At 50.1% G+C, this 21,609-nt stretch overlaps 1 protein-coding gene across 1 annotated transcript in view; it reads right to left on the bottom strand.

The window, feature by feature from the left end:
* The window catches only part of RNF169 (ring finger protein 169), a 69,019-nt gene extending 49,241 nt beyond the window's left edge, over positions 1-19,778 (bottom strand). Inside the window, exon 1 of the mRNA XM_033948836.1 lies at positions 19,287-19,778. Within this exon, the coding sequence (XP_033804727.1) occupies positions 19,287-19,683 (397 nt within the window). The 5' untranslated portion in view covers positions 19,684-19,778. The remainder of the gene's footprint in view (positions 1-19,286) is intronic.
* Positions 19,779-21,609: the final 1,831 nt, after the last annotated feature.

Here is a 21,609-nt window from a genome sequence, read left to right as displayed (position 1 = left end):
TAGACAGAGCTGCCGACATTTCTCGTAGAAATTTTGTGAATGAGGACTGTTCAGGTTTGGAACTGGTATCGACCATCGATGGTTCCTCGTCCGTTGATGAAGCCTCATCCTCGGTACCGGGTGGGGATTCTTCCCATAAGTCCGGGTCCCTGACGTCGGTATGCGCGGGACGGGACGGTGGTGCGGATGGCTCAGTATGGCGAGTCTTAGAGAGGGATTTGCCAGAGCGCATCGAGACGGAGGACACCTCAACAATACCTGAAGCGGAGAAACTGTTTACAGGAGAAATAGAGGACAGCCTCACCACAGTTGAAGTGAACTTGGATCAGATATACTACCAGATCGACAAACTTAAAAGTGACAAATCCCCTGGACCGGATGAAATTCACCCGAGAGTCTTGAAGGAATTGAAGGTTGAAATCGGAGAGTTATTGCAAAAACTTGCAAACCTGTCAATCAGAACTGGACAGATACCAGACGACTGGAAGAAAGCAAACGTCACACCAATTTTCAAAAAAGGATCGAGAGGAGAACCGGGCAACTATAGACCTGTGAGTCTTACGTCTGTCCCCGGCAAGATGATTGAATCACTGATCAAGGATAGCATAGTTCAGCACTTGGACACACACGACTTGATGAAACCCAGTCAACATGGATTCAGGAAAGGGAAATCGTGTTTGACGAATTTACTCCAATTCTTTGAGACCGTGAACGAGCAAATTGATAGTGGAAAGCCGGTGGACATAATATACTTGGATTTCCAGAAAGCGTTCGACAAAGTTCCACACGAAAGACTTCTCAGGAAACTACAAAGCCATGGCATAGAGGGAGATATACAAAGATGGATAGGCAAATGGCTGGAAAACCGAAAGCAGAGAGTGGGCATAAATGGGAAGTTCTCTGACTGGGAGAAAGTGACTAGTGGTGTACCCCAGGGCTCGGTACTTGGGCCGATCCTTTTTAATATTTATATCAATGACTTGGAAAACGGAACATCCAGTGAGATCATCAAGTTTGCAGACGACACAAAACTCTGCCGGGCAATCAGATCGCAGGAGGATAGTGAGGAACTCCAGAGCGATTTGTGTCGGTTAGAAAAATGGGCGGAGAAATGGCAAATGAGGTTCAACGTGGAGAAATGCAAGGTAATGCATTTAGGCAGTAAGAATAAGGAATACGAGTACAAAATGACAGGTGCAACTCTGGGAAAAAGTGAACAAGAAAGAGACCTGGGTGTACTGATAGATAGGACCCTGAAGCCGTCGGCACAATGCGCGGCAGCGGCAAAGAAGGCAAATAGAATGTTGGGCATGATAAAGAAAGGAATCTCGAGTAGATCGGAGAAAGTAATAATGCCGCTTTATAGGGCAATGGTCAGACCTCACTTGGAATACTGCGTCCAACATTGGTCTCCCTACCTAAAGAAGGATATAAAACTGCTGGAGAAGGTGCAGAGACGAGCAACTAAACTAGTGAAGGGTATGGAGAAACTGGTATATGAGGATCGACTTAAAACACTGGGATTGTTCTCCCTTGAGAAAAGGAGACTGCGGGGGGATATGATCGAGACTTTCAAAATACTGAAAGGAATCGACAAAATAGAGCAGAGAAGATTATTTACATTGTCCAATTTGACACGGACAAGAGGACATGAAATGAAGCTAAGGGGGGACAAGTTCAGGACTAATGTCAGGAAGTTCTGCTTCACACAGAGAGTGGTGGACATCTGGAATACTCTCCCAGGGGAGATTATTGCGGAATCGACAGTCCCAGGCTTCAAAAGCAAACTAGATGCATATCTCCTTGAGAAAGGCATATAAAGATATGGTGGCTATAAAATAAACCAGGTGTATACCTGGCGGGGCCTCCGCGTGTGCGGCTCGCCGGACTTGATGGACCGAAGGTCTGATCCGGAGATGGCGCTTCTTATGTTCTTATGGTACCGGGGGAGGAAGATCGGTGCCGGTCCTGGTCTCGGGGGGACTGGTGTCGGTCTCAATGTCGGGGAGGGTCGGCATCAGAGCGTGGTTGCACCGGAGGATGAAGTGGTTCAGCCGCAAGTACCGGCATGGAGGTGTTCAACGGTACCGATGGTGTCGACACCGGTGGTGTGGTGCGAGGCTCGGGCCGGTCTGGCACCGAAAGGAGTGGGGCCAACAGTGTGGGCAACAAGTGCTGGAGTTGTTGTTGTAGTTGCTCCTGCAGTTGGGTTTGGAGTATGGCCGCAATGCGGTCGTCCAGAGGGGGCACCGGATACCGCTTTTTTCTTTTTCGGTACCATAGGTGCCGCTCCATGCCCCGGCGATGAGGAGGCCGATGACGAGGCACTCACCGAAATCGGGGCGGAGCGTTTGCGGGGTCGGCGTGATGCCGGGAGGACCGGCGTCGCCGGTGTGGCAGGAGGGCGCTCAAGGGAAGTGGAAGGCTTCTTAGCCGGCTTACCTGGTGCCAGCGACCCCGAGGAAGGATCAGGCGGTGTCGAAGTAGTCGGTGCCGACTTTTGCGATGCCGTTGACGGCGCGGCTGATTCCATGGCAGATCCGGTGCCGAAAAGAATATTTTGTTGGATCTGTCTATTTTTTAATGTACGTTTTTTAAGAGTAGCACAGCGGGTGCAGGTGTCAGCCCGATGCTCTGGACCCAGGCACTGTAGGCACCAATTGTGCGGGTCAGTGAGAGATATCGGGCGTGCATACCGCTGGCACTTCTTAAAGCCCGGCTGAGGGGGCATGAAGGGAAACACGGCCTCCGCAAAATCAAAACCGGAGGCCTGTATGGTGACAACAGGCCCCACCGGGGCCGGTTCGAAAAATAAAGAGAAAACAAAGGTTTTTTTTTTGGTTTTTTTTTGGAATTTAAAACGATAAAGAAACCCGAAGGTAAAAGAAGAAAAAGGAAGACAAAAACCCGAGCGGGAAGGCAAAATCCGATATTTCAACGGCCGTTGAAAAATACATGCGTCTTCTTCGCTCCGCGGAAACGAAGAAACTGGGGACCACGCTCTCCTCCGTCGAGCAGGAAGGCACCCGCGCATGCGCGGTGCGGCCAACTAGAACTTTCTAGTTAAAAGTGTCCATACCGGGGCTCCGTCGGTGACGTCACCCATGCGTTAAGAATATGCTGCCTGCTTGTCCTGGGATAAAGGTGTTTACCAATACCTTCATTGTACTATATTAAGAATTGTAGCACTAATGTATCCCAAAATTCTCTTATTCCACAAGATTAACCTTTTTTGCCAACATTTCAAGTAAAATGAACTGCAGAAATTTTTATAAAGATAAAAACAAATGGGGAAAGAATAGAGAGCATGACTTGGTATATTCTTTCCAAGCCTGTATGTTCATACCAGTTAGCTCTATACAACACACAATGTACATAGACAGGCAATACAGATACTTGCAAGTATCGCCAGGCTGTCGGGGCATGATCCAGATAGGAACTTATCAACTGACGAAACTTCTCCTGGCGTGACTCGGGAAGAAACATACTTCATTTTGGTGGCAAAACGTACCCCCAGGTAATGCAGGTCTTGCGTCAGAATGAGCTGACTCTTCCGAAGGCTTACCACCTAGCCTAGCCCCTGCAGCAACTGGATGACTTGGTGAACTTATCGGTGTCCTTTGGACTCCAATTGGGTTCTGATGAGCCAATCGTCCAGGTACAGATGTAACCGGATCCTGGGTCCATGTAGGTGGGCTGCCACAACCAATATCACCTTGGTAAAGATCCGAGGTGCTGTCATTAGCCCAAAGAGCAAGGCTGCAAACTGGAAGTGTTGTTGCAATACACGGAACTTCAGGTACTTTCTGTGTACAGAAAAATGTAAATATGAAAAGATAGGTCTCTTTCAACCCAGAGATGCCAGAAATTCTCCCGGCACTACCAAGGAGATCTCACCATTGCCATTCAGAATTGAGTAATTTTGGAGGGCCACATTGACCGCTTTGAGAACCAGGATGGGTCTCTAGTCTCCAGAGCCTCTCAGTCTCCAGAGCCTCTCATTGATATACAGCAGCACACTGAGTATCTGCCCGAGCCTGAATCGGACTCTGGAATGGGCTCTATGGCTGCTAGATCCAATAACCTCTGGACAGCGGCTCTGACCTTTGCCTCTTTCTGGCCTCCTTGCACAGGAGTTCAGAAAAAACTCCGAAAGGGGACAATTAAAACTCGAAATTTTACCTGCCTCGCAGGATGTCCAGCACCCAGTAATCAATGGTGTTTTCCACCCATTCCTCTAGGAATGCCAAGAACCTCCCTCAAATTCTCGGAGGGGTGGCTGAAGGCCTAGCATCAAAACTGCTTTTTGGGGCGGAAGCAGAACATGTTCCTGAAGATTCCGGGCGCCTAGCTCCAAACCTTAGTCTGGTGCTATGACAAGATCTCTGGCTTGAAGGACCTCTGGAATACCGATGATTATCTTCTAGCAGAACAAAAACTGGAAAACCCTGGCTTCTCCGAGGACAGAAGCCTGCTATCCGGAAATAACTTTGGTTTACGGTCCTGCACACTAGCCATAAGGTTGCCAGACCATTCCCAAACAATAACTGCCCCTTTAAATGGCAGTTTACAGAGCGTTGCCTTGAACAAAGAATCACCAACACCATCTGATTCACAGCATCCGGTGCACGGCAGACAGAGTAAGCCGACAGCTTACTCACCACTCTGAATAGGACATACAGGGCCTGAGCCATATAGTTCACTCAGAGAAATCAAAAATAGAAGATCTTTATTCACGATAGCATCAGGATCGTGATTCAGCTTAGAGTGACATGCTCCAGCAATAAAGGATGCCGCTGTGATCACTCGTAAACCCGAGGCTGAGGAAATCAAAAACCTTTGAGCATAAAATCTATACTGCGGTCTTAGGGCGGCCTTCAACATCACGCCGCCATAAAGTCAGGAGAAGTGCACACTTGGAAACCTGTGCCCCAGAGAATCCACCATTAGCAGAATAAAGCACTGATTAAAAGTATGTCATAGCCATGGTCACTTGTAGGAGCCCTCTGGACACTTCCCAATGATCCATAAGCATCTGGGCAACATCTGAATAGATCATAAAACTAAGATTACATTACATTAGAGATTTCTATTCCGCCATTACCTTGAGGTTCAAGGCGGATTACAAAAGAGTTATAGAAGGTGGGTTACAAAAGAAGATCATTGGTCATTTCTAGTGAAGGTAAAGCACAGTTACTTACCGTAACAGGTGTTATCCATGGACAGAAGGCAGCTATTCTCACTAATGGGCGACGTGATCCAACGGAGCCCCGATGCGGATGCCTCACAAGCAGTCTTGCTTGAAGAAACTCGAAGTTTCGAGTCGCCCGCACCGCGCATGCGCGAGTGCCTTCCCGCCCAGCGCAGTGCGAGTCTCCTCAGTTCAGATAGCTAGCAGAGAAGCCAATCCAGGGAGGTGGGTGGGTCGTGAGAATAGCTGCCTGCTGTCCCTGGATAACACTTGTTATGGTAAGTAACTGTGCTTTATCCCAGGACAAGCAGGCAGGTATTCTCACTAATGGGTGATCTCCAAGCTAACCAAAGTGGGATGGCGGGAGAGTTGGCAACTTAGGAGAATAAATTTTGCAATACTGTTTGGTCAAACTGTCCATCCCGTCTGGAGAAAGTATCCAGACAATAATGAGAAGTGAAGGTATGAACCGAGGACCAAGTAGCAGCTTTACAAATTTCCTCAATAGGTGTAGTTCTGAGGAAAGCCACAGAAGCTGCCATTGCTCTGACCTTATGGGCTGTGACTTTACTATGAAGAGGAAACCCAGCCTGAGCATAGCAGAAAGAGATACAAGCCGCCATCCAATTAGAGATGGTACGCTTAGAAATCGGACATTCCAACTTGTTTGGATCAAAGGAGACAAAAAGTTGAGGAGCAGTTATGTGCGGTTTGGTGCATTCCAAATAGAAAGCCAAAGCACATTTACAGTCCAGAGTATGAAGAGCCGATTCTCCAGGTTGAGAATGAGGCTTTGGAAAAAATACTGGAAGCACAATGGATTGGTTGAGATGAAACTCCGATACATTGGCTGAAAAAAAAAAATGTTTCTGGGGCCACACAAACGCGCAAACGCTGCAGCAAGAGAGAGGAGGGAGCTGACAAGATGGTAAACACCCGGGGGCAGCAGAGAAACACTGCGTCCCCCTCGACTGGGGCCGCAGGTTGGACACCCCTGGTTTAGAGGAACCTCCTCGACAGCTCGAAGGTGAAGAAGAGCCTGAGCTTCCTGAAGAAGGGGAAGTTGCAACGAATTGGAAGGATCTCCCGTACGAGGAAAGGCTGGATAAATTACAGCTCTACTCACTCGAGGAACGCAGAGAGAGGGGAGACATGATCGAGATGTTCAAGTATCTCACGGGCCGCATCGAAATGGAAGAAGATATCTTCCTTCTCAAGGGTCCCACGGCAACCAGGGGGCACCCGTGGAAAATCAAGGGAGGGAAACTGCATGGTGACACCAGGAAATTCTTTTTCACAGAAAGAGTGGTTGACCACTGGAATAGTCTTCCACTTTAGGTCACTGAGGCCAGCAGCGTGCCTGATTTTAAGGCCAAATTGGATAGACACGTGGGATCTATTCACTGAGTTAGGTGGGGGAGGGTCATTCCGGTGGGCAAACTAGATGGGCCGTGGCCCTTATCTGCCGTCTATTTCTATGTTTCTATGACACTCTCTTGGAGGGCGATCTGGAGGCACCTAAAGAAAATGAAGTGAGTATCCCTCCTGAAGAATGGTGAGAACCCAGAGATCTGAGGTGATCATCTCCCATTGGAGATAAAATTGGTGAAGACAACCTCCTATGGGCAGAAGAGAATTTTGATGCAGGGAGGTTGGCATGCTCAGACTGAGAATGTCAAAAAGACTGAACTGGTTTAGTCGTAGAGGAGTCTGAGCCTTCTGCTGTCATTGTTGTTGTGGAGGCCTTCCAGGCGGAGGACTGGAGAAAGCTTTTGTCGTTTTTGGGGGATAACGACGCGGTGGTTGCTTGTATGGCCGAGCAGGAGGAGTCTTAGACTTCGGCCCAATCAAGGAAGCAAAAAAGCGCTCATGTTCAGAGAGGCGCTTTGTAGCAGCTTCAATAGAATCATCAAAGACTTCATTTCCCTGGCAAGGCAAGTTTGCTAGATGGTCATATCTACAATGCAGAGCCAGGAGAGATGGCACTTGGCTACTACAAAGGCCGAAACTCTAGAAGAGAGCTCAAAAGCATCGTATGTGGCTTGCAGCATGAAGAGGCGAAGTTGAGACAGAGTTCTGATAATCTGTTTGAATTCTGGAAGACTTTGTTCCTCAAGAGCCGGGTAGTAATTTGAGGAAATGGTTAAAATAAGCCGTGAAAATGTAGTTATAATTGAGAATTCTGTTAGCCATCATGGAATTCTGGTATAATCTGCGGCCAAACTTGTCCGTGGTAAGGTCCTCCCTGCGTAAAGCTTAGATGGATGAGCTTTCTTTAAAGAAGATTCCACCACCAAAGACTGATGGGATAATTGAGATTTCTCGAAGCCTTTGCAAGGTACTGTGCAATACCTGGATTCCAGCTTGGATGGAAGGCTGTGATGGAATAAGGAGTTTCCATATTCCTTAAGAAAGTTTGCTTCAATACTGGAGTCATAGGAAGCCTCAAGGTCTCCTTGGGTGGAAGAGGCAACTCCATGTCGGCCAAGTATTCAGGTGTAAACTTGGAATCTGAGTGGAGATCCAGTTGAAGAGCTTTTCCCATGTCGAAGACGAACCTGGCAAAAGAGGCAGACTTCGAGGTCGAGGCACCTTCCGGAGAAGGTGTGCGAGACTGAGGAACTACTGAGCAGGAGGGAGAAGCCTCTCTGGAATACTGAGACAGAGGCTCAGAGTCCAAGCGCACTACCTGCGTGAGGAGGAGTCAGTGAGTGTTTGCACTTCAAAACCCTCGATGGTGATGTTCCCGGGGTTTGAGGAACAGATTGGGTCGAGGCAGGAGGAGAAGGCTCCCTTGGAGGCGGTCTCGATGGAGGAGTCCTCGACCTCGATGGACTTCGAGGAGAAGCAGCCGGTGTAATAGCTTTGCGAGACTTATGTTTAGATTTGGAAGAAGTCTAAGTATCCAGAGAAGGCGAGGGTTTCTGTTGTAGAGATGTCTCCTGAGGAAGCTTGGAAGTGAAATGCCTCGAGCGATGCTTCGATTGAGGTGGAGGAGACTGTGTCCGAGGAGTTGGTGAAGAGTCACTTGATGAGAACCGGCGAGACTTCCGAGGCTTGCCTCTAGGTGCTTCCACTGAGGTTTCAGACTGCCGCTCAGGCTGGCTCACAGAAAGCAGGGTCGAGGACGGGAGGAGCTGAACCATGATCGAGGAAATCTGCGTGGTTAGAATGGCTTTTAACATGTCCTTGAACATGGGCACCGAGACAAAAGGATCAGGTCTCAAAGGTGCAGCAGTGCTCCAAGGAGGGCGACCTCGAGGTTGAGTATTCCCGATGTTTGGAGGCACGCTTAGCTGGAGGTTTAGTTGAGGCAGGTAGGCCGGCAAATACAGCCTGGGATGCCTGTGACTCTGGAGGCTTCTTAGGAGTAGTACCTGAAGGAGAGACAGGAGACTTACCCGTCGAGGTCTTTAGAGGAGCTGCCGCCGAGGCTATCGAGACCGAAGGAGTCGAGGTCAAGGCCTTGGTGGAGGCAGAAGCTGGAGTCGAGGTCGAGGACTTAGAGGTTGAGGCCGTCCCCGAAGCTGAGGTCGAGACCTTGTCAGCCGGCTGGTCCATTGTGCCAAAAAGTTGGAGGAGCTTGGCATGGCGTAAAAGGGCCCGAGGATGGAGGGTAGCACAGTGTGAACAAGCGTCGGGACAATGTTCAGGACCCAGGCAAACAATACACCGACTATGAGGATCGGTGATTGAAAGGGTCTAGTTGCACTGGCTACACTTTTTGAACCCAGTTAAAGGCCGGGACATAGAAAAAAAACAAAGACCGACGTACCGAACGAGGTAAGCAGCCAGGCCTAGGTCATAAGGCTGCAGCCGTAAGAAAAAATAAGTTTTGTTTTTTTTGTATAAGTAAGAAAAGAACAATGAAACTCGAGCACAGCGACTAATAAAATAACAAAAGCCGCAGTGAGAGAAGGCAACGAAGGCTGCAGAGCTAAAAGAAGAGGACTTCTCAGCTCTGTGGAAAACGTTGAACTGAGGTTCCTCACAGGAGACGCGCGCCCTAACTCGGGCGGGAAGGTACTCGCGCATGTGCAATGCAGCACTCGGAAGCTTTTACAAAGATCTTCAAGCAAGTCTGTTTTCGAAGCTGTCCGCTGTGGGGCTCCGGTGACGTCACCCACTGTTGAGAATATGCTGCCTGCTTGTCCTGGGATAATTAACTTTACATCATTAGAAAGTGCAAGAAAAGTCCCCTCATTTGATGCCAGTTTCATTTTACTTTTTTCAGGCTTTATACCAGGGCTGTGGAGTCGGAGACAATTTTGGGTACCTGGAGTCGGAATCATGGCTACCAGAAACTGAGGAGTCGGAGTCGAAGGATTTATCTACCGATTCCACAGCCCTGCTTTATACATGAAAAATTCTGGTCGCTTAACCTTTTCCTATCGTGTGTCCTGGATGACTGGACATTCCAAAAATATTGTTGCCATCGTATGTCCCATACTAATAAAGAGCTAGGAACACAAAATATTTGAATTTATAGACTTAGGACTTATTTACATTATGTTTACAATAGCCATAAATGATAATGGTGAATAATACAAAACTTTGCTAAAATAATTACGATTGGAACCAGCGTATCGTAAAATTAATTACCATAGGAAAAGGTTAAATTAAGCAAACTTGTTTTTACACAATGTTTAGATGTAATTTTATAATAAGAACATAAGCAATGCCTCTGCTGGGTCAGACCCGAGGTCCATCTTGCCCAGCAGTCCACTCACACGGCGGCCCAACAGGTCCAGGACCTGAGCAGTAATCCTCTATTTATACCCTTCTATTCCCTTTTCCAGCAGGAAAATGTCCAATCCTCTCTTAAATCCCAGTACTGTATTCTGCCCTATAACGTCCTCTGGAAGCGCATTCCAAGTGTCCACCACACATTGGGTAAAGAAGAACTTCCTGGCGTTTGTATTGAATCTGTCCCCTTTCAACTCAAGATAAGTTGCAGTTTTGGAATGTACACAAAATTCTGAATAAGTGGTGCAAATTTCATAACTGCAGGATACAGAATTATTAAGAGCTAAAAGGTGGGGGGACCATTGGTTGAATGGACATGTAATGACCCTAGAAAGAAAGTTGAAGTTTGGCACCAACATACTAAATACACAACCTTTAAGTGAAGCTAGAACATATGGATGTTTCCAACTTTTCATTAAAAGGAATAGCTTTTAACTCCTAATCCCCACTTGTTTGTAAAGCACCCATTCCTGAGAATCTCCCTGACCCCCCTACTTGTCCTGTTTGTCTGATTAGATCAGTGGTCTCAAACTCAAACATTGCAAACTGCTTAGGTCAGTAAAATGCAGGAGTGGTATATCAAATCTTAAACATAAACAAACCCTTTGCAGGGCCACATTTGGGATTTGGCCCTCAGAAAAAATGGCTAATGTCTTATTAAAGAAATGACAATTTTACATGAGGTAAAACTCTTTATCCCAGGACAAGCAGGCATGATATTCTCACATGTGGGTGACGTCATCAGCGCGGACAGCTTTTCAAGCAAACTTGATTGAAGTTTCAAGTTTGCTATGCTGCACCACGCATGTGCATGCCTTCTTGCCCACTAGAGGGCGCATCCCCACCTCGTGGTCCTCAGTTCAGTTTTTTCCGCGGAGCCAGAAGCCCTGTGGAAATTGTGCTCTCTTCGATTTTGCCTTCTGACACTGCGGCTGAGTGTTTCTTTCTCGGTCGCTGTGCTTAATTTGTTTTTTTATTTGTTTGTGTATCAGTTTTCGTCGGGGGAAAAAAAAAGATTTTCCATTCGGCTCCGGGGGCTCCCGGTAGCCGCGGCACCTCGTTCGTTCCCGGCCGTTTTTTGTGTCCATGTCCCGTCCCTTGACGGGCTTTAAAAAGTGCACCCGGTGCGATCACCCTTTCGATCACCGATCCCCACCGATGGTGCTTACTTTATCTGGGTCCTGAGCACCCGACCGACTCCTGCACTCGGTGCTCTACTTTTCAGCAGAGGGCTCTCCGTTGCCGTCGCATTCATATGGCGGAGCTCTTTGCTGTGGACCCCGCGGCGGGGAAGGCCTCGATGTCGGCCTCGGCTTCGGCCCCGGCCTTGACCTCGCCCCGAGAGCCCGCTTCGTCGAAGCCTGTGTCCTCGACCCCGAAGTGTAAGTCCTCACTTCCTTCTTCTGTTCCAGCCTCGAAGAAGCCATCCTCGGGCTCCTCGACGGGGGCGGGTGGGTCGTCCTCGGCCCCGCCCCGAGCGTCGAAGTCGGGTGCCCCGCGGGAATACTCAAGAGCGAGGTCGCCCTCGAGGGAGCACCCGCCGGCCCAGGATCTGCCGGCTATGATGGGGGTTCCCGTCTTTCAGGACTTACTCCGTGCGCTCATTGCCTCAGAGCTGTCCGGTGCCCTCGCGCACCTCCAGCCAACTTCGGCCCCGTCTGTCCCGGCTTCGGCAGCCTCAGTCTCGGTGCCCTCGACTTCGGCCCCTGGGGGGGCTTCGGCCTCGACCTTGCCCTCGACCTCGGTTGACCAGCCTGAGCGAAGCGTGCGGCCTCGGGACAAGGTGCGGAGGGTTCGAAGGATCTCTTCCTCTTCGTCCTCGTCGAGGTCCTCCCGGGGCTCCTCGCCCTCGGGTCGGCCTCGGGCGAAGCGTCGGTCGAGGAAGCCCAAATGTCAACGGGTCGCTCCTCGCCGACCGGGGCGGAGACCCTGCGGATCTCCGAGCTCCGCCTCGATAATCCGAGGCTTTTCCGTTCCTCCGAGGTTGAGTGTTCGAGGGACTCTTCGCCGAGACGGAAGGGGCGTGCCTCGGTGCCCCATACCCCGGGGACTTCCCGCAGGGGTTCCTCGGGGCATGGGCGGTCCCCGACCCCGTCGAGGTCGCTCGGTGCGGCTTCTTGGGGTTCGGGGTCTGGCACGGGTAAGGAACCTCGTTACTCCCGTGAGGCTTCTCCTTCCTTCTTGGCAACGCGGGCTTCTCGATCTTCCTCTCTGCCTTCGAAGCCCTCCTCCTTTTCTAGATTTGTGCTTGATCTGGGGAGGACTTTGGACCTTGATCTGGGGAGGGCTTTGGACCTTGATCTGGGGTCAGGTTCTCAATACACGAAGGAATTTTTGGAGGAGCAGGATTTGCCCTCTCCCCCCAGAGAGACTCCTCGGCTCCCTCTCAATAAGGTTCTCCACCAGACCTTCCTGAGGAACTTGGACTCCCCTCTTACAGTCACAGCGGTTCCATCGAAGATGGAGTCTAAGTACCGCACAGTCCCTTGCAAGGGCTTCGATAAAGCACAGCTGTCCCACCAGTCGTTACTGGTGGAGTCGGAGTTGAAGAAGTCCCAACCTTCTAGGGTCTCTGCTGCGGTCCCCCCGGGCGGGAGGGACGGACCCTGGACAAGTTTGGTCGTCGCCTCTATTCCAACTCCAATGAGTGGCTGCCAGGGTCCTTAATTACGCATTCACCTCTCTGTCCTATTTAAGGCAGATGGTGAAGGCGTTGCCCGCTATTATGGGGTCATGCCAGATTCCCCATAAGGGGGACTTTGGTACCTTTATGGCCAATTTGTCTCAGCTGCGTCTCTACCTTTTTCATGCAGTTTACGACGCGTTTGAGTTGGCCTCTCGTGTATCCGCCTTTGCGGTGGCGATGTGCCGCCTCGCATGGCTCCGTACCCTGGATATGGACCCGAACTTGCAAGAACGTCTGGCCAATCTTCCATGTGTTGGCTCAGAGTTATTCGATGAGTCCTTGGAGGCGGCGACCAAATGCTTGTCTGAACATGAGCGCTCTATCGCCTCATTGGTCCGTCCTAAACCCCGGGCCCCGCCGAAGCCATTTAGACCTCCTCCGCGGCGGTACCCGCAGAAATCGACGCCGGCTTTCTCGAGGCCTCCGCCCCGGCGTCCCCCTCAGCAGGACAGAGCGTCTCAACCAAAGCCTCAAGCGCAAGGGGCATCTAAACTGGCTCCGTCTTTTTGACGTGATGTGCGGATGGGGGCGGGCCCCCTCCGCTCTGTCGAAGGACCCCCTTCCAGGCCTTTTTTCCAGCCTGGGCCGAGATCACGTCGGACGCTTGGGTGCTCAGGATCATCTCCGAGGGTTACTCGCTGAACTTCTTAGCCACGCCGCCAGAACATCCTCCGGGGGCTTCTCTGGGCTGTCGAGACCAGCTTCCTCTTCTCCTGTCGGAAGCCAGGTCCTTGTTGAGCCTTCGGGCGGTGGAGCTGGTGCCCCCGAACCAAAGGGGACGGGGATTTTACTCCCGTTACTTTTTGGTCCCGAAGAAGACAGGGGACTTGCGCCCCATTCTGGACCTCCGGAGGCTCAACAAGTTCCTTGTCCAGGAGAAGTTCCGTATGTTGTCCCTTCCGGTCCTGTACCCTCTGTTAGAGTCGGGGGACTGGATGTGCTCCCTGGACCTGAAGGAGGCATATACTCATGTTCCGGTGCATCCCACCTTCTGCAAGTTCCTCAGGTTTCAGGTGGGGGGGGGTTGCATCTCCAGTATCGGGTCCTCCCCTTTGGGCTGGCTTCGTCCCCTCGAGTCTTCACAAAGTGTATGGTGGTGGTCGCGGCAGCCCTGAGATCTCGGGGGCTGCAGGTATTTCCCTACTTGGACGATTGGCTGATCAAGGCGTCCTCCAAGGAAGGGGTTATTTCAGCGACCCGACAGACTATCACCTTCCTTCAACGTCTGGGATTCGAAGTGAACTTCCCCAAGTCTCAGTTGTGCCCGGCTCAATCCCTTCAGTTTATCGGGGCCGTGCTAGACACGGTTTGCCTCCGTTCGTTCCTCCCCCCGCCAAGGTTGGAGGCCCTGCTTCGATTGAGTCGCCAGGTTTCGCTCCTGCCCTCAGTTTCGGCACAGCGCCTGATGGTTCTGCTAGGCCACATGGCGTCGACGGTCCATGTCACTCCGTTTGCCCGTTTGCACCTGAGGCTTCCTCAGTGGACCTTGGCCTCCCAGTGGCGTCAGGATCGGGACCCAGTCTCCTCCCCTATAACAGTGACTCCTTCCTTGAGATGCTCGCTCCGTTGGTGGACCAACTCTTCCAATCTTTCCGGGGGTTTGCTCTTTCTCGTCCCTCCGCATCGCAAGGTCCTGACCACGGACTCTTCGGAGTACGCATGGGGGGCTCATCTCGACGGTCTGCGGACTCAAGGTCTATGGTCAGCGGAGGACTGTCTTTGTCACATCAATGTGTTGGAGCTTCGTGCCATTTTTCTGGCTGCTCGAGCGTTCTGCCACCTGCTACACGATCAGGTAGTCCTCGTGCAGACGGACAACCAGGTGGCCATGTATTATGTGAACAAACAAGGGGGAACGGGCTCTTGGTCCCTATGCTGGGAAGCCCTGCGCCTTTGGGAATGGGCGGTCTCCCAGAACATCTTCCTGTGTGCGGTTTACATTCAGGGAGAGAAGAATTGTCTGGCCGACAAACTCAGTCGTCTTCTCCAGCCGCACGAGTGGTCGCTAAACTCCCGAGTTCTGCACGAGGTCTTCAACCGCTGGGGGACTCCTCAGGTGGATCTGTTTGCCTCCCCGGAGACTCACAAACTGCCCCTTTATTGTTCTCAGAAGTACTCCCCGGACCGTCTCGAGGCCGATGCCTTTCTTCTCGACTGGGGAGGGAGGTTCCTTTATGCGTTTCCTCCTTTCCCTCTGATCTTGAGGACATTGGTTCATCTCAAGTCGTCCGGAGCCACTATGATTCTCATTGCGCCTCGTTCGCACTGGTTCTCCCTGCTCCTTCAACTCAGTGTCAGGGAGCCTCTGCTTCTGCCTGTTTTTCCCTCTCTGCTGTCTCAGAGTCAGGGGTCGCTGTTACATCCCAATCTTCAGTCTTTACATCTGACGGCTTGGTTCCTTTCTCCTTGACTTCACAGGTTTCTCAGTCTGTGAGGGAGGTTCTGGAGGCCTCGCGCAAGGTCTCGACTCGGCTTTGTTATTCCCAGAAGTGGACCAGATTTTCTTCCTGGTGTTCCTCGAACCATCTGGATCAGAGTTCGGTTCCGGTGTCTTCGGTTCTGGAATATTTATTGCATTTGTCCAAGTCTGGGCTGAAGACGACTTCCATTAGGGTGCATCTTAGTGCTATTGCTGCTTTCCATCGGCATCTCGAGGGTCGCTCTCTCTCTCTTCATCCTCTGGTGATTCGTTTCATGAGGGGTCTAGTGAATGTTAATCCTCCTCTGAAACCTCCTCCTGTAGTTTGGGATCTTAATGTGGTTTTGGCTCAACTGATGAAGCCTCCCTTCGAGCCTATTGACAAATCTCTTCTTAAGTTTCTCACTTGGAAGGTGATCTTCTTGCTTGCGCTCACGTCCGCTCGTCGGATTAGCGAGCTGCAGGTTTTGGTTGCGGACCCGCCCTTTACTGTGTTCCATCATGACAAGGTGGTTCTTCGCACCCATCCTAAATTTTTACCTAAGGTTGTGTCTGATTTCCACCTCAATCAGTCCATTGTTCTTCCGGTGTTTTTTCCGAAGCCCCACTCTCATCCTGGGGAAGCGGTGCTTCACACGCTTGACTGTAAGAGAGCGTTGGCTTTTTATCTTCAATGCACCAAGTCTCATCGGAAGGTTCCTCAATTATTTTTGTCCTTTGATCCTAATCAGTTGGGACGTCCTGTTTCCAAGCGCACCTTGTCCAACTGGTTGGCAGCTTGTATTTCTTTTTGCTACGCTCAGGCTGGTCTCGAGCTTCATGGTCGGGTCACGGGACATAAGGTCCGAGCGATGACAGCTTCTGTGGCGTTCCTCCGGTCTACTCCGGTGGAGGATATCTGCAAGGCTGCCACTTGGTCTTCGGTTCATACTTTCACCTCCCACTACTGTCTGGATTCGTTGTCCAGAAGCGACGGCCGGTTTGGCCAGTCGGTTTTACTTAACCTGTTTTCCTAAATTGCCATCCTCCCACCTGCCCTTTTTTGGTTGGTTTGGAGGTCACCCACATGTGAGAATATCATGCTTGCTTGTCCTGGGATAAAGCACAGTTACTTACCGTAACAGGTGTTATCCAGGGACAGCAGGCATATATTCTCACAACCCGCCCTCCTCCCGGGATGGCTTCTTTGCTGGCTATGGAACTGAGGACCACGAGGTGGGGATGCGCCCTCTAGTGGGCAAGAAGGCATGCACATGCGTGGTGCAGCATAGCAAACTTGAAACTTCAATCAAGTTTGCTTGAAAAGCTGTGCTTTATAGTTTATAAATCTTTCCTCTTGGCTAAGTCTTAATAATAATATTATAATTTATAGCTAAAGAGACAGATGATCAAGAAACTGTTTTATTTTACTTTTCTGATAAACAGACCGAGGGCCTCGAAATAGGACCTGGTGGGGCTGTGAGTTTGAGACTACTGGATTCGACTGTTAGTTCTACTGAGCAGGGACTGTCTCTTGAATGTTTTGGTGTACAATGTTATGTCAGAAATAAGTAGTAGTAGTAGTTAAACAAGACATCAGTAGAATTATCTACTTTCACTTTCTGGCAACTGACACTTGATTTCATCTCCCATTCTCCCCTTAAAAAGCACATCCACTCTTGTTTTAATCTACAAACAAATCTATTTAAGAAATGGAGAAGCAGTAAAACTAGAAAACATAAGGTAGACTTAGGAGTAATGTCAGGAAATACTTAACCGAGAGGGTGGTGGACGCCCAGAAAACCCTCTCTGTGGAGGCAAAAACAGTGACAGCCTTCAAAAATGCATGGGATAAACACAAAGAATCCCTAAACAAAAAGAGGATTGGATAACAACACAAAACTCTACAGATCAAAAACGATATCTTTATTTATGATGCGCAGGAGTGGGGCTTAAAGAGAAGCCAAGCAGCGGGGAAGGAAGATGATGTTGGGCAAGATGAATTGGAGGAGGGGGGTTGGAGTTAGCTGCGATAGCAACTCCAGCCACGAGGCAGTGGAGCCAATGCCGAACAAACTTACTTCTATAGTCTCCGTCCCATATGCGGCAAAAAAGATAAAGTACAATTGTAAGTATTTTAAACCACTATCTCGGGTTAGGAGTGGGGGGGGGGGAGAACATCTTATACTGAAACTTAGCAAGTAAAATTAATAATTACTGGTTTGTTGCTTTTGAGAATGAACGCGATTGTTGGGCAGACTGGATACACCACCCAGATCTATGGGCTAGATTCACTAACCTGACTTCCGGGGCCGATTCCAGCAGGCCTGACAAATTCCCAATACAATAATATTGAAATGAGGGCGATCGGAGGAATACCCTCCTCCAACTGCACGGATCGCTAGTGTGCGATCCCAACGCACGCGCAGACCATATGTATATGGTCTGCGCATGTGTCTAAGACCCGTCTGAGCGGCAACTTTTTTTTTTACACTTTACTACTACCCCAGCGAGCCCGTGGTTTTAACCCGCTTAAAAATGCGGGTTAAAACCATGGGCTTGCTGTGCGAGGAAGGGCAGGAGAGATTCAGGGGAGAGAAGGGTGGCAGGCAGGAGAAATTTGGAGCAGAGAGATAAATATTGTCGGGACAGAAGAGCAGGGCATGCAGAGAGTAGGGCAGCAATGGAGCTGGAGAGTTGGAAAGGACGTTTGAGACTGGTCCCAGCAGGCGCTTCTTGGGTTGATCGGCTAGCCCAGTCGTTTTGCAAAATTTCATTAGTGAATCGGGTCCTTGCCGTTCCTCTCATTTGCATGCACAGAAGTGGATCGCAGGTATACGATCACTTTGCTTAGTGAATCTAGCCCTTTCTTTATCTGCTGTTATTTGCTATTTTTCAGAGAGATAACCACATAGTCTGAAGAAGCAAAAACAGAAGCTCCCGACGCTTTTGAAATTAAAGTTTTCAACAACAATGGCTCACTTTTGCAGGTGGCAATAAGACTAGATCTAGTGAGAGCTGTCAAACCGTTTGCAGATCAGGGTGGAACACCTTTCCCAGCACTCAACCCTTAAAAGTAACACCTCAATCAGGACGACTGCTTTATGGGACTTTTTCCAGCAGCTGTGGAGGAGTGATCTAGCTGCGATTTCCACTGCAGCTCCTTGGGACTCTGTGTACATAATGGCACGGTGACAGAATTCATCACCGTTCCTGTCCCGTGGGATACCATCCCAGTGTCATTCTTTAAGCAGAGAAGGCCGAATCAAGAGTATGAATGGACACAGCCACTAACCCTCAAGCCTTCCATTGAAGAATGCTAGTGTAGAAGGACCGAGGTCGAGACAGAGACTAAAGAATTACACCAGACGGTTAGAACATAAACATTGCCATACTGGGACAGACCGAAGGTCCATCAAACCCAGTATCCTGTTTCCAACAGTAGCCAATTGAGGTCCCAAGTACCTGCCAGAAACCCAAAGAGTAGCAACATTCCAGAGCTGAGATTGTGATGCCATAAAGCCTCATTCCACCAATGCCTAAGAGCCAACCTCAGAATCAGCAGTGATGTCACAAGTTTGAATGTGCTCAGCCACTGACCCGCAAGCAAAGAATGCTGGTGGAGAAGGACTGAGATAGACAGTAAAGAATGACCATCTCTGGTATCCAGAGCAGATATTGTGATGTCATAATGCCTCATTCCACCAATAAGAGCCAAGCTTAGCAGTGATGTCACAATGGCTTCTTTATCTTATACTTGGCTCACATAAGAGAGTATGAATGGACACAGCCACTGACCCTCAAGCCCTGCATTGAAGAATGCTGGTGTAGAAGGACTACTACTACTACTATTTATTATTTCTATAGCGCTGAAAGGCCTGCAAACACTGTACATGTTAACAGTCCCTGCCCCAAAGAGCTTACAATCTAATTTAGACAGGACATTATAGTGTGTCTAGGTCTCTGTCAGCAGTGAGGGGGCCTGAACACCTGCAGACGGGAACAGTGTCTGGGCAAATCAGTTGCTTCATTACCGCACGCCTAAAGCTGCTAGAGCGCTGCCCCGAGTCAGTCCCTGCTCGGAAGAGCTTACAATCTAATTTAGAAAGGTCTAGGTCTCTGTCAGCAGTGAGGGGGCCTGAACACCTGCAGACGGGCACAGTGTCTGGGCAAATCAGCTGCCCAAAGCGCTGCCCCGAGTCAGTCCCTGCTCCGAAGAAGCTTACAACCCAGGACGCTGTGGCGGGCTCCGCGCGCTCCCTCACCTGGCTCGTCGGCGGCCGCCTCGGGCCCGGCCCTCTCGTCCTCGCGCTGCAGCAGCAGCAGCCGCCGGCGGCAGCGCTCGGGGTGGCTGCGCAGCACTCGCTCCCGCAGCTCGTCGTCCACGAGCGTGTCGTCGCGCGCGCGGCGTCTGGCCCAGCTGGAGACGCGCAGGCGGCAGAGCGGGCAGCGCAGGCTGACGAGCTCGACGGTGCGGCGGAAGCAGGGCAGGCAGAGCGCGTGGCGGCACGGCAGGGTCACCGGCTCCAGCAGGATCTCCAGGCACACGGGGCACAAAGACTCCTCCAGCGGCAGCAGCGGCGGCGGCGCCGCCTGGCCGCTCCGTCGCGCCTTACGGAGGCCGCCCGGCGCCGTCGGAGCGCTCGGCCCCGCCGCCGCCATCTTATCTCGGAGCGGGGAGCGCGTTGCTAGGGCGCCGCCGCCCACCTCAGGAATATTCAGCAGGGGGGCGGGGCCAGTTTTCAAATGTGGCCGGCGCGCGCCGCGAGAACGTTGGCGGTTGAGCGTCAGAGGCGAGTGGGCGCGTGCGCATCCGGGCATTTGCTGGGGGCGGGGTTTCATTGGGCTCCTCCAACTGCCCGCCTTTTCGTTACAGTGTCTGCCGGTTGGTTGAAGGTGCTGAGTGGATAGTGCGATCCGCAGATGGATCAGAGCCCAGATGCCCCCTGCCATAGGTGTAGTGTTATAGTAAAACAAACTGGCTTTTCAATAGAAAAAAAAGAGTGATTGAGAAGTGACCCAATTAGGCTTGAAAAACTGCTCAGAAATATGAAACTCTGAAGGGAAGGCTGTTAAACCTCCCTTGGAGAAGAGTTCACCTTCCAGTCACTGCAAACGTAACAAAAACTCCAAAGATGTTTGAAAAAGCAAAGTTTCAAAGTCTTTCTGTTTTATGCAAGAAATGTCTTCATTTGGTAAAAGTTAAAACTGCCACCACTGAGTTCCTTAGCTCTGTTTATTGTCTTTGGGGGTCCCAACGTGGCCCCGTTTCGAATCCTGCTTAAGGAGACCCGATGTAGATGAAAATCAGAGAGTAACAGATGTGGACATGTGTAAATCTACAGTTCTTCATTAGCTAAATACTTTTACTGGTCCTGATGTTCAGTTGTATCAGGGCTCTGGAGACTGACATGTAACAAACTCAAATTGCCAGAGCCCTGATACAACTGAACATCAGGACCAGTAAAAGTATTTAGCTAATGAAGAACTGTAGATTTACACATGTCCACATCTGTACAGGGCTCTGGAGACTGACATGTAACAAACTCAAATTGCCAGAGCCCTGATACAACTGAACATCAGGACCAGTAAAAGTATTTAGCTAATGAAGAACTGTAGATTTACACATGTCCACATCTGTTACTCTCTGATTTTCATCTACATCGGGTCTCCTGAAGCAGGATTCGAAACGGGGCCACGTTGGGACCCCCAAAGACAATAAACAGAGCTAAGGAACTCAGTGGTGGCAGTTTTAACTTTTACCAAATGAAGACATTTCTTGCATAAAACAGAAAGACTTTGAAACTTTGCTTTTTCAAACATCTTTGGAGTTTTTGAGTGTGCCCATAAACTTGTTACTTTTGCAGTGACTGGAAGGTGAACTCTTCTCCAAGGGAGGTTTAACAGCCTTCCATATTTCTGAGCAGTTTTTCAAGCCTAATTGGATCACTTTCAATCACTCCTTTTTTTCTGTTGAAGCCAGTTTGTTTTACTATATCCAATCCTCTTTCTGGTTTCCATTTTGTTTGTTACACTTCACCCTGTACCTCGCATCTTTGAAAATAGGTGTAGTGTTGGCATTAACACAGTGGTTGAGGACAGGGCCCCCCTCTCCATGCTCACCTCAAACTATACATAAGAATAGCTTTCCTGGCTCAGACCAAAGTCCTTCAAGCTCAGTAGCCCGTTCTCACGGTGGCCAATCCAGGTCCCTAGTACCTGGCCAAAACCCAAGGAGTAGCAACGTTCCATTCAGAATCCTAAAGAATAGCAACATTCTGGAACCCCAAATAGTAGCGACATTCCATGCTACCGATCCAGGGCAAGCAGTGGCTTCCCCCCATGTCTTTCTTAATAACAGACTATGGACTTTTCCTCCAGGAACTTGTCCAAACCTTTCTTAAAACCAGCTACGCTATCCGCTCTTACCACAATCTCTGGCAACGCGTTCCAGAGCTTAACTATTCTCTTGGTGAAAAACTAGTTCCTCCTATTGGTTTTAAAAGTATTTCCCTGTAACTTCATCGAGTGTCCCCCTAGTCTTTGTAATTTTTGACGGAGTGAAAAATCGATCCACTTGTACCCGTT

This window comes from Geotrypetes seraphini, chromosome 6 (genome assembly GCF_902459505.1).
Source record: "Geotrypetes seraphini chromosome 6, aGeoSer1.1, whole genome shotgun sequence".
In the NCBI taxonomy this organism is placed as follows: domain Eukaryota; kingdom Metazoa; phylum Chordata; class Amphibia; order Gymnophiona; family Dermophiidae; genus Geotrypetes; species Geotrypetes seraphini.
This window is presented reverse-complemented; position numbering and strand designations above follow the sequence as displayed.